Source organism: Lepisma saccharinum, unplaced genomic scaffold (genome assembly GCF_977018435.1).
Source record: "Lepisma saccharinum unplaced genomic scaffold, izLepSacc3.1 HAP1_SCAFFOLD_588, whole genome shotgun sequence".
NCBI classification, from domain to species: domain Eukaryota; kingdom Metazoa; phylum Arthropoda; class Insecta; order Zygentoma; family Lepismatidae; genus Lepisma; species Lepisma saccharinum.
This window is the reverse complement of record NW_028143261.1, coordinates 115,123-129,063: the sequence shown is the minus strand read 5'-3', so window position 1 is coordinate 129,063 and position 13,941 is coordinate 115,123. Positions and strand designations below refer to the sequence as shown.

The 13,941-nt window shown below is 37.5% G+C and overlaps 1 protein-coding gene across 2 annotated transcripts in view; it reads right to left on the bottom strand.

Moving 5' to 3' along the window:
* eIF3a (eukaryotic translation initiation factor 3 subunit a) overlaps positions 1 to 13,941 on the bottom strand; it is a 77,527-nt gene that overhangs the window by 5,877 nt on the left and 57,709 nt on the right. Inside the window, exons 15-19 of one of the 2 annotated variants that reach the window (XM_083116329.1) lie at positions 11,403 to 11,617; positions 9,104 to 9,354; positions 5,985 to 6,325; positions 4,271 to 4,359; positions 1,031 to 1,105 (exon numbers count right to left, since the gene is read on the bottom strand). In XM_083116329.1, coding sequence (XP_082972455.1) covers positions 1,031 to 1,105; positions 4,271 to 4,359; positions 5,985 to 6,325; positions 9,104 to 9,354; positions 11,403 to 11,617 — 971 coding nt within the window. The remainder of the gene's footprint in view (positions 1 to 1,030; positions 1,106 to 4,270; positions 4,360 to 5,984; positions 6,326 to 9,103; positions 9,355 to 11,402; positions 11,618 to 13,941) is intronic. The other variant, XM_083116330.1, reaches the window with a different exon arrangement.

Below are 13,941 nucleotides of genomic sequence, written 5' to 3'. Positions count from 1 at the left end.
TCCCGGACTTTCCAGACCAAGAACCAAATTTATCCAGACTAAAGCTATTAGGGAAGGTGAGGATGAGCCATGATATGAAGAAATTGATGAAGGAACACTTGCAAAGAACACCCATGCCCAGGCTAAGATTCAAACCCAAGACACGTGGAGTCATAGTGTGCCGTGCTCACCACTCTGACATGGAGGTTGGCATTAGGGCAATTCCTGTATTTAAAATGTGTGTAATAAGTCACTATATTTTAGCTAACACCACACTTAGAACAGCCATGTCAAACTCGTGGGCTGCAGCTCACCTTGGCCGTACATGCATTTCATGCAATGCTATCTACAATTGAAGTTATCCTGTGCACTTTCCTTTTCTCATGAAAAGAGCCTCGGTTTTTTCCGAACTTCGCCAGATTGACCTATTTTCCCTACAGAGGTATATTCCTGCATTCAATTAAGGTGTAGGTGCGGTGCTGAGTGTCTACTAAGCAAGTTGATTGACAGGTTAGTTCTGAAGTACAAAAATATCTCGCTTCCCCGAACTTCCAATGAAACGTATTGAATTACAATGGGACTCAGTATTGAAAGAGAAATATCACGAGGTGGGTGTTCCTAGATTTTTCTCATATTTACTAGAGCAGTACCCTGGAATAAGCCATTTTTCTGCAGAAATTTTAGTGATTTTGGCAGCACTTGCCTTGGTGAACAGTTGTTTCCATTGTGAAGATTAATACTTGCCTGCCTCCTGGCTACTTGCCTGCCCAAGGCAGTTCTAGGATATTTATACACCAATGTGGAATATGGCACACACTGAAATCTTGTAACCTGGGATATTCTGAGATCGTCCTTACAACCTCACTCTCTTTCAATGTTTTCACACACACATTCTTGTGCTGCAAAAGTGGCTACAGAAAAATCATAATGAAATTCCCAAACTTTTCCATGTTTTCCAGGGCAACACGCAAATTTCTCCAATCCATATGACATACATATGGGCATCTTGAAAATTAATGGCAGGATGGAAAGAATATATATACATTCTTACCTTGAAATTGGCATCCTCCTGTCTCTATCTCTATCCTCTCTCCTTTCTCTATCTCTATTATCTCTCTCATCTCTCCTGAAACAAAGAAATATTATCCAAGCTTGCAACTTGGATGCTCTTTACATCTAGCAGTTAAAAAGTGTAATTGCTATATCTGTGACTGGACATTTTCAACAAATTTAAAAAATAAAAATTGAGCACTCAAATCCTGCAAATACACTTTAATCTTACTCTATAATATTCTTAGATTATCAGTATTGGCCGATAAATATATTTGCATGTTAATTTGCAATTTCCAATAATTTTACTGATCTAAAATTTATAGAAATAGCCTGAATCTGTAAATTAGTGCAAAATTCTGCCACATTTATTATTTCTGTAGTGAGTACTTAATTCAGGTGCTTAAATACACAATTATTTCCTAAAAGCAAATCTCTTTCAGACCTAGTTAAATACAGTAAATGAGGAAAGAGGTGAATGAGCCATTCGGAAACAGACATTTTATATCAGAGTACATTATCAGTTATGGATAGAACAGATTAGTAATTGTACTTTATCGGTATCAGCTGACACAAGAATATCAGTGTATGGTAACAATTTTACTGATTCAATATAGCCTGTAACTTACTGCGAAACTCTGCCAGTTTGTTCTTATTTTTATGAATATAAAGGCATAATTCATATACCCATGATTTGTAAAGTACATGTCTAAATACACAGCTTCGTTTCATAAAATAAAATCCATTGTAGTAATCTACATACATTAATTAGAAGGTAATGAAACATTCAAGGGATACTTGCAATTTTATATCAGACTGGTAGAGTATTGGTTTCAATAAATTTTATGTATATTAATATTTTATCAGAATCGGTTGAAATTTCACGTAACTGGACCCAGCCTGATTAGCGATAGTAGACGTTGTGGACGTTGGAGAAATGGCACCTGATTGGACTACTACTTACACCGGACCTTTCCCACACCAAATGCATATAATTATGACTGATGTACCAATTACCTTTTATCATTACCATCGGTCTTTCTCCACACTCCCCCAAGATCTCATTTTTCTGCTCTCTGAGAAAAGGACAGCCGTCTCAAATGAACAAGCATTCTTTCCCATGAAGCCCTGCATATATATTAGATCACCGCGCCTACTTCGAGAGAAAGAAGTCTGTGTGTTCCCGCAATAAACTCTGATATCCATCCAGTCCACATTCGGCTCATGTCACCATCAATTCATGTTTGGCTTGATGGTTGGAATTTAGGGAAGCAGTGAGATGCAGTTAATCCCGAAACTTCAGGCATTTTAAAATTTAAAAACCCCAACGAGACTCTCGCCCTCGTCCTGAACAACGACCCTCTGTTCTCAAGGGAGTATGCAGCTGGAATCAAAACAATGGTTTAGCACATAAACTCTAGCAGACGACATAATTTCTGCGAGCGTGCCAGCCAGCCTACAGTTTGGACATTTCCTTGTCAATGTGACTGATATGAAAATTTGAACTACACCCCTGCCCGAAAATATATCTTCGCCTCAGTGAAGTTTAGACAGCCACAGAACGCATAACTTTAACTAACTGTCCACGTAACTTTGAGCTGTGAGCAGTTAAAATTAATTAGAGAGAGATACTTTTCGTCCTCCAAAATCAACTCTCAAACAAGGTGTTATTGTGTTTCTGTGCTACGCGATTATCGTTCTTCAGTGCAAAATTTAAGTCACGTGGGGGTGGAGCTATGGTAGACTGACCAATAGCGAAGGCAGCATTTCCACCTTGGTAGCAGCGTAGCCGAAAAACCAAGGGCGAAAAGAGGATACATCAAAAACAGTTCCAATACATCGCTCTAACTCTCTGGGAGAGAAAAACTTTGCTCGAACAGTTTTTGGTCTGATCTAAAGTCAAACTTCATTGTTTACTAAGAAGTGCTTCAGTACTAGTGTCTGTTTATGCGCATGGCTAGCGACAGTCTCTTGTCCTCACCCAGTGCATGATGGGCCTGTCAACTCACTTCGACAGTCAGCTGTTATGGTAATGTATGTAGTGAGATGTTGACAATGTAAGTATTTGGGCTGTCCATTAAATAATTTCTTTCCATGTGTCTCAGTGTCCTAATTTCTTGTAACAGATAACAATAATTGTCATTACTAAACTTGGCTTGGGAATAAAGACCAGCGAATAAGGACTTGAATGGCCTTCTCCGCTGGCCAAATTACTGGCCGTTAACAAACCATAAAACACATGTATTTAGTTCTTGAACACATGCCAGGTGGTGTGTTTATTTCCAGGTCTGTTGTATGTAAGCAAAAGCAAACATCCATGCCAAATTAAAGATCCGAACCTACTTGTCATTTTTTTATTATATAATCTTACCCTGACACATCTTTGCACTTCAATCACTGAAGACAAGAGTGACATTACTCTCAAAAGCTCAGAAGCCCATCTGGAAATCACCTTGTTGATACTCTAAGAAAAACCTCTTTGTGCTATGATATAACAGTTGGGCTGAAAAGTTCATAGGCTGACTCATAGATGGCGTTAATAGAATTAAATCCATGTAATTTTTACTTAGTACTAACCTTCAAAAGATACGTGTATAAATTTCACAGCTGCCGGATAATTAGTTTGTGAGATATAGCATTGTGAGTGAAGCAGCTTTTGTTATTGTGAAAAAATGGATAAAAAAGAATTTCGTGTGTTAATAAAGCATTGCTTTTTGGTGAAAAAAAAAATACTGTTGAAGCCAAGGCTTGGCTTGATAAACATTATTCGGACTCTGCACCAGGAAAATCAACCGTTGAGAAGTGGTTTGCTAAATTTAAACGAGGCGAAATGAGCATCGAAGACGATACACGCAGTGGACGCCCCAAACAGGCTGTTACCGACGAAAACATAAAAAAAGTCCACAAAATAATTTTAAATGATCGTAAAGTGAAGTTGATCGAGATAGCTGAGACTTTAAAAATATCAAAGGAACGTGTTGGACATATTGTGCATGAATATTTGAACATGCGAAAGCTGTGTGCAAAATGGGTGCCGCGCGTGCTCACAATCAATCAAAAGCAACAACGTTTTGATGATTCGGAGCAATGTTTAGCGATATTCAACCGTAATAAACACGAATTTTTCCGTCGATATATTACAATGGATGAAACATGGCTCCATAACTACACTCCAGAACCGAATCCAAAGCATATATGCTTAAACTAGTCCCTAAGTTATGAAAAGTAATTACAAGTTTACCTTGGAGGCATGTCTCTTGAACCCCTTTCCTTCATTGGATCTCTGTCATCAACATCGGCATCTGCAGACTTAGGGGTTCTCCAACTTCCCTGGAATAGATGGTGTAACACATTAATATGCGCAATACACTCGATAAATCCAAACCTCCACTCAGAACCCACATAATGAGCATAACCACCAGTCTAACACGAGAAAGAAAGGAAATTAACTGATGGATGATTTATACATCAACGAACACATAAATTAGGGATGGGACCGATTAATCGGTACTCTATCGGTATCGGCCGATATAGGCATATCGGTGTATCGATAGAATTACCGATTATTTTACCGATCTGATAATTTTGATAATTTAGTGCAAAATTCTGCCATTTTGTTGTAATTTTTATGGATAATCTTCATGCCCTACTTTCTAAAAAAGTAAGTGTCTAAATATGCAACTTGTACGGCAGTCACCTTGGAACACACATTTATTAACGAGGTCAATGAACCTTTCAGGTTCTTCAAGGACCGTTTCTAATTTTGTATCGGATCGGTAGAATATCGGTTATCGGTATCGGTAAATTTTATATCGGAATCGGCCAAAATTTCATATCGGCCCATCTCTAAAATAAAGATGAGACATGTTAATTGGTACTCTATCGGTACCAGCCAATAAAGGCATGATCTGTATTAGTAAAATCGCCAATAATTTTACAACTCCTATTCCACAAATAGCTTGTAAAAAAAAAAAAAAAAGTAAAGTGATCCCCTGTCTTAGCACTACGCCACGAAGGCGTATAGGGGGTGTGGGGGGTAACGCTCCACACTTTCTTGATCTGGTCGTGAGTGTAGGTGATGTGATCAGCATCACGCCCCTGACCGCCTTTACCCCCCAGGGTTTCTCCCAGGTACCCATGTCATTCGACGCTGGGTGGACGCCGGGGCCGATTCCAACGTTTGAAAAATTCCCGGATTTGAACTGGCCGGGGATCGAATCCGGGACCTTTTAGCATGGTAGTCAGATGAGTTACCGACTGAGCTACTGCATAAGTTTGTTGTTATACTAATGAGTATTAACACATAAATTACAATAAAGTATGTACATGTTTAACTACATAGTTTGTTTTTCAAAAGCAAATCTGCCTGTTAAACTGATCATGTACGTATATGAATTAAAGAGTATTAACTGAATTCTTCATGGAACAATATCAGACTGGTATTTGTTGGGAGAAAATTGACTCTGTTATGGAAAAACTCAAAACTAAATTGATGTAGTCCATATTCAATTTTGGCAGGCAAGCCAGAAAATGATGGAAAAAAGAAGGAAACAATACACGATGCACAATTATTTTTCAGGAATTTCAGTGGATTATTCAACATAACATAGAGTGTCCACAAACGAAAGAACCTTTGGCCAAAATCCTTCGTGCACCTTCCTCTTCATCAGTTCAACATGCCATAAGGAAGCATGCTCCACTCTGCCTCTCCCCTCCATGCAGGAGCACAATGCACAGGAGTCTTGGGTATGCACAAGTCTTTTTGTGTGTGGTCCCACTATAACAATGGCAATTTAACACTGACTGTACATACATACTAATTGGGACTGAATGCACAGTATAAAGCAAGAACGAAACTGTTGCATTGCATCTCCACTAATCAAACCAATGAAACCTTCATTAAAAGAATTCTCAACTAACACTGTCGAGTTTGAAGAAAATTGTGCAGTACTTACCATTGTACTTCTATCAGCATCTGAATCTCTCTCTCTATCTAAACCTCTCCTTTCTCGGTCCATTCCTCCTCTCTCTCGGTCCATTCCACCTCTCTCTCGGTCCATTCCTCCTCTCTCTCTGTCCATTCCACCTCTCTCTCTGTCCATTCCACCTCTTTCTCGGTCCATTCCTCCTCTCTCTCTTCCCATGCCACCTCTGGGTCTATCAATGCCCCTTTCTGGGCCACCTCTATCAAAACCACCCCTTTCTCTAAGGCCACTTCTCTCTCTATCATCTTTCTCTGCATCCCGCTTTCTCCATTCGTCTGCCTTTGGCTCACGCTCACGATCCATAAACTTCCCTGAAACAGAAAGTAAATACATGTCCACATTACAAACCTGTTTACATTACACAAATTTAAGTATAAAATATTATCAAATATAAACAATACTTTTGATTTATATGTTCTTCTTCACCCACATAAAGATTTAATGCAAAAATAACATTAAAAAAATAATTATGGTGTATATAAGCTGGCAACATGCTGAATTGATGAAGGGACAAATACAATGATTCTGTCCTTATCCAGGATTTGAACCGAGAATCTCCAGCATTCTATGCTACAGAATGGAGAGAAGGTGAGTCAACGTTCATTAGTGAATTTTCGAGGTAGCAGGAAATGTTTATTGTTGTCTGAAAGATTAGTGTCCTTTAGAAGTGAGTGGAATTAAATTTGTGTCATTTTATTTTGTCTCAATATTCTCTCAAGCTGCTGCTTCTTATTATTATAACGAGTCCGTAAGTATGTACAGTTATATAATTAAATTTGGTCACTTCAATCTTCATGTTTCAGGTAGGGATGTTATTTCTTTGTTTTTCCCACGATTAATTGGCACTAACTGCAAAATTTCATTCAAATTGGAGCTATAGTACAAGAGTTATTCACTATCAAGTTTCAATACACAATTTATTTATTTTCAATGCTGTTATGCAAGCATTGCAAAGGTCGGAAAAATATGTACCTGAAAATCTCATATTTGGCATGCTTTGTTTGTCAATTATATTGATAAGTACGGTATATTGTTATGTATATTGGGGAAGAGTAGAAGGGATAGAATAAGGAATGAAGAGATACGACAGACAGTGGGGGGTGGTGAAGCTTCAGGACGGGATAGATCAGGCACAGATGAGATGGTTCGGATAGTCTCGCGTGAGCACGTGATATGCGTAGGCGGTCGGGGCAGCAGTATCATCTGAGCAGCAATCAAGGCCAAATGGCTCGGCCTGTTGTCCTTTGGAGTGGCTTTGCTGCGTTACAACACGTGGCCACATACATCAGCTGTTGCAAAGAAAACGTTGGCGATGTTTGGGTGGACAGTGTTGGAACACCCACCGTATAGCCCTGATCTATCACCATGCGACTTCCATATCTTTGGTTAATTGATAAAAGGCATTGAAGGGTCAGCGCTTCCACTCGGACAATGGACAATGTTCGCAAATGGTTCCAATCTCAGACAAAGGAGTTCAACGAGCAGGGTATTCACCGCTTGGAGAAACAGTGGAACAAGTGCTTGTGTAACTTTGGAGATTACATTTGAAATAAACCTTGTTGATTTCATTCTGTGGCCCCGGTTCCGTTTTTATTTGATCCACCCTAATATATAGACCCCAGCACTACATGGCAGTAATTAATGTGGCATTTCTTGAAAACTACACATGATATTTGACTTGTCTTTTTTGTTCATAAGTATACATATGAATGTACGACATACTGGAATTACAAAACAATATGTCCATTGTTACTGTTATTAACAAGCATAGTTACCCCTTGTAATATTATGAGATAGAGATATACATAAAAAGAGCTATAATTTCTAAACTATTGCTTTTTTCTAAAAAAAAAAATCAATTTTACATGTAATAATGCGCAAAAAGCAACAATTTAGTAACATGCATGAATAAGAGATTCAGGGGGTACGCAGGGGCTATGGCCCAAAGTTCGAAATTTGTCCAGACCAGGTGGCATTACATGATAGCAATTAACACCATCTCTTGAAAACAACATGTGATATTTCAGTTCTGAATTGTTTGTTCATTAATTAGTATATGAATAAAGTAGGGATGGGACTGATTAATGAGTACTCTATCGGTATCAGCCGATATAGGCATAATGGTGTATCGGTTTATCGGTAAAATTACAGATTATTTTACCGATCCGATATATCGATTATTATCTGATAAATTAGTGCAAAATTCTGCCATTTTGTTGTAATTTTTATGGTTAATATCCATGCTCTTCTTTCTAAAAAAGTAAATGTCTAAATATGCAATTTATCTTGTACTGCGGTCACCTTGAAACACACATTTATTAAAGAGGTCAGTGAACCTTTCAGGTTCTTCAAGGACAATTTCTAATTTTATATTGGATCGGTAAAATATGTATCGGTAAATTTTATATCGGTACTTTATCGGTATCGGCCAAAATTTCATATCGACCCATCCCTAGAATAAAGGTATGACATATTTGAATTAAAAGAAAATATATCCATTGTCACTATTGAAATTCTGGATTTTTTCTGATCAGCTAGGAACACTACCGCTGTTATACATTGTTATTTTTTTTCGCGCAAGAAGTATTAGCCTGCTTCCAATGAAACTTTGTAGAAATGTCCAACTGCTATATATTACATTTTTTCCATTCACTTCGGTCTATTGGGGGTGGGGGGACACAGGGGGTTGTATGACATTTAAAAATAAAATCATTTTTCTTCTTCTTCCTCATTATTGGTAAGCACAATGTATAAATTTTACCTCCACTAAAAGAAAGGAAGAAAGCAAACAAAACACATTTCATCTCTCTACGACAATTGGTTCTTGAGCTACGATTTATTTTGTACTTCACAGCAAGTTTGAAAAAGCATGTGCATGAAAAGGTCCCATCTGCAGAGTGTACCTTCACGTGAGGCTCAGTCTACTAAACGTTAAGTGTGTTTTTCACAACCCTAAGGAAGTGCATTTTGAGAACATCATTTCAAAAGAGGAATCAATGACGAAAACGTAAAGAATGGTGCTACCAAGTGCATAAGCACGGGCTATTGTGACACCTTTAATTTATGTAAAGATTCTTGAAAGCACTTACCACTTGGTCTCCATGGTTCTGCTGGTTTTTGCGAAGGCTCTGATGAGCCACCTCTCCTCCACGAGTCCACACGTGGCGATGGCTCAGGTCTCCTCTCCTCCCTCTCCCTCTCAGGTGCCCCCTTCTCGGCACCTAAGGAGGCTCTCCAACTGGCTCGCTCTTTCTCCAGAGCTCGTACTTGCTTCTCTTCCACTTCCCTCTCCCTCTGCCGTCTTACTTCTTCCTGCAGGTCCAAGATTTCTTTCTTCTTTCTGAGATATAACAATATCACGTTACAATTTTACAAACTCTGATAATAACAATTATGAAATGTAACAACCATTGGAATGATACCCTTATGTTATCTAATAATTTATTTTAGTTCTTTCGATATTTCAAGGGGATGATTGTTTAAACTTTATATGTCCAGGGGAGCGGAGGGGAGTGTATCATATATTTAAACAAAATGAGATGCGATCCCAATGAACTCTTATATTATTTAACAATTTATTGTTAAACAAGTATTGTGGTGGGATAAGCACACCTTCTGCCCTCACCTTTTAACCCAGGATAGCTACTCCTAACACATGTTAGATTTTTCGACCAAAATTTATATTTGTATTTACTACTCCATATTTGAAGGGTTCGGGGGAAACCTGACAAGTCCAAATTTATTGATTTGCTGTTGTTGATGACATTAACCCATTACCTGCAGCACATCTATATACAGACACTCTACAAGTGGTCTTTTTTTTGCGGAGCATCTATTTATAGACGATATTTGAAAATTCACGGTGGTTGTATTGTGGCAAGTCATTTTTATAGACATCACTTTATTGTGCTTCTATTAGTCTTTTTGAGCAAACAATCCATTCATAATGCTTTCTTGGTTCCTGAAAAATATTATTTTTATAATGAGTGTTGTTTTGCACTTTACAATTTGCGGCAGAGTATATACATAGATTGTTTTCCTTAGCTTCAGTATGTGGTAAGTCTTTTTATAGTTATTTATTTATGATGAAACGATTTTGCGGTGGCATCTACATAGAGATGATTTTTCTTGGAAGCACTTCCGTTCAATGTTGCCACAGGGAATGGGTTAAATAGCACCACCAGTGTAGTTTTGTATGGTAAATATGCAGATGAAAAATTCTGTAAGTACTGAGAAATGTAAAAGTTTAAAAATGGTATACAGGGGGAAAGTAGTGTGTTGAAAGTTTGAATTTGTTCTCTTGTAAAAACAGGAAAATGTGACTTATCAAGTTTTCCCCCTAGACTCCTCATTTGTATAAATGCATAGTTTCATTAATGTTAGAACATTAGTACATATTTTTTTACATTTTTTTCTAAATATGACGACCTAATATTGTGACAAACGAAATGCAAAAATCACAGTATTCAAAATATGTTTTAATAACCTTGGAATCACTGTCGTAATGAAAATGTATTTATGGTCCAATGCTTCTCACCCTGATGAGCAACTATGACAACTTTACAATGACCAGAGGATGATGTGGGATAGCTAAAAATAGTAGTGAGTAGTTTCTAAAGGTGTAATTAGGTGGCAGCACAATCTAGCTTGACGATATTCAGTTAGGAGATGCAAGCATGGCCAGCTCCTATAAAGATGGTGACCATGCTCGAGGAGTGTATGTTAGATGAGCAGAGTGCTGTTGTGCTTTTTATGTGAGCAAAAGAACTTCATGCAAAGTATATTCATAAGTAAATGTTTCCTGTTTACAGTGAGAAGTGTTTGTCGCATTAACACACAATTGGGTTGAGAAATTATCTCAGGGATGGTCAAACATTGTTGACGAAGACCGAACTTGCTCATTCTGTTCAGATTGTGATAGAACCAACAGTGCGGCGAGTAGAGGAGTTGATATAAGTTGACAGGCGAGTGATGATAGACAGCATAGCAACTGCAGTAGGGTGTTCTCATGGTTTAGCCTCCAGCATAATGTATTATTTTTGAATTACCAAAAAGTAAGTGCGGATAATGAATATGTTGAACAAGAGGTGCGAGTGTGGCTGGGACAGCAACCTAAAGACTTTTATGCAGCAGGCTTGGGGGACTGATAAAATGATAGGTCCTACTCATCCTAGTATAGTCAGCAATGCGGTAAAATCCACATCCAAGGCATAATCTACCTGAGCACAGTGAGTGCCTCCAAAATTAATTCATTGAAGAAATTATTCATGGAAATATGAAATGTATTCCATTCTAAAGGACAGCTCTGTTAAGCCCTGCATTTCTGCCATAAATATTAAAATGAACTTTCGCAGAGGAAGAAAAATGATGTTGAATATCACAACTAACCTATACTCATCTTCCTCTGCCTGTTTTCTTTGCTTCTCTGCCTTGTCTTCTTCCTCTTTTCTCTTTCGTTCTTCTTCTTGCTTTCTCTTCTCTTCCTCTTCCTGCTTTGCCCTCAACCATTTCTCCCTCCTATCTTCTTTCCGCCTGATCTTCCTTTCAGCCAATTTCTTCTTCCTCTCCTCTTCCAATTTAGTTTCAAACTCTTTTAGCTTCTCCTGCAATGAAATATAAACATTATAAGTTTCTAAAAAGTAGCACTGGAGTCACACCCACATCAATGTATTGGTATCAGAATGTGTCTGTGTATTTGTTTATTAAACATCAGCATTTTAGAATATTTTCACCCATCAAGATGCAAGAAAGAACCCTCTTAGCTAAAATTAAGGCGGTAAATCTCCCTGAAAAGCAAAAGTGCAAGACTGTATTGTGGTCTGCACGAGACAAACACATGAAAAGGGCATGGTAAATTAAGAGGAAGTTAAATGCAGTGCCTGAATCCTGTCTGACGTAGAAATTCAAATACCATCTTCACAAGGGTATCAAGTCTTTGCGGAACATAAATTTACACTGCAGTTGTATAAAGTCAACACATTCCAGCAGAATGTGTTTGACAGTTAAACAGACTCCGCACGACAAACGCAATGGTGGATCCATGCTACATAGTAAGTAAGAATGGCTGAAATGGCAGTGACCGATCCGTACACAAGAGAGGTTTGTATATTTAATCACAGACAATGGCTGATAATTTTCTGGAACCAGTGAATCTTGAGTCATCTGCAAAATACCTCATGATACCTTGACAGAGTCTAGACATTCTGGAAATAATGCAAAATGCATAGTTAACAAACAGCAACAAATGGTGGTTAAATGTAAATAGCCCATTTATAAACTCTATCCCACAATATGTTGAGAGGGGGAGGATAGACATTTTCAAACTCTGATTGTTAATAATCGTAACAATGGATATATTATAGAAATGGGACCGATTAATTGATAATCTATCGGTATCAGCCGATATAGGCACATCGGTATATCAGCTAATCAGTAAAATTACCAATTATTTTACCGATCCGATATATCTATAAATATCTTAGGGTCATTCCATGTCAAATCAGGCAGGAGTTGACCCTCATAGTCAACGATTTTGATGATATTTGGTACACAGCTTTGCTTTGCTCAAAAATCGACACCTGTCAAAGGATTTTGCCGAAATATGATTATTATGAATTATATGAGGGTTGTTCAAAATGTCAATTTTGAGCAACATGCCCTTTTCAATTACGTATATCTCGAGAACAAGTGAAGATACGGAAGCGTTCTTGAGCTCGTTGTAAAGAAGAAAGATGGTAGCATATTATGAGATGATCAAATGTTCAAATTTCAAGTTTGAACAGCTCAAAACACCCCCAATTGATTTCTCTTATTTTTGGATATTTTTAACTACAATCCTTCCTCTTTATACTGAGAAAGTCCAATCGAGGTGTTTTTTTGATATAAGGGAGAAAAATGAAGTTGAAATTTGTCCTGCATCAGCAATGAACAGAGCTCCAGCAGCATCCCTATGATGAGACTTTTCATTTGTGTCACGCTAAAGAATATATATACTTACTGTTCAGGGACAGACGATATTCCACTTGATAATTGGAATCCATATGTGCTGTTATTACTAGTATATACGTTGTTGTTTCCATATTTTTAGCCACGTTTGTGTGAGACAAGACGTGGCTGTGATATGAAAACTTCTGTTAGCCAGGAAAATGAAGAGGGGAAAACGACGAATGTCAGAAATGTTTGTGAAAATATTCATTACTTATCATAATTTATAAGAATAACTGAGAGTTAGAAGCAATGGCAGCGATTAGGGCAACTTGGGGGCAGTTACCACCAACTTTTTGCTGCCACTTTTTACCTCGCACTATGGCCTCTTAATGCAAACTCTTGCCTAATTAGAAAATTATTTGCCCTTTCTCCCAATGTTAGGCACTACTATCAATCGCCGCTACTAGTTAGCAGTCTTAAACATATTCCCAAAGTTAGAAGTTTTAATTTAAATTTTAGATGAATTGAATACTTAAAATACTAAAGGTAAAGAAGAAAAAAAGTGAAATACTATTTTTATATTTATAATGTTACTGAAAAATTGCTATTTGTAATAAATTCAATTCTACAAATTTTTATTGCTAAAGACCGCATTTTGAGATGTTGGAATCAGCTCTAATTTATATGACTGAAAATGTAAGAAGATAACCATCAACGTAACTTTCAACTCGCAGTTATTCTCAGAAAATGCTTTAAAAAATTAGTTTTTCACAAAACAATGGTTTATTTTTTAAATATAGATTTATTGATTTAATGTGAAAGTTTACATTATTTGGAGCATTTCTGAGAAAACCATACATTGATAGGTGTCACCGTTCCAGAGATATATCAAACCAAAAGTATCCAATATGGCAGACTCTTTTCGACATGGGAAGCGTCAGCACGCACATAGCGATTGGCTTCTCCACTGAAAATACCCTAAATGGCATAACAATTATAT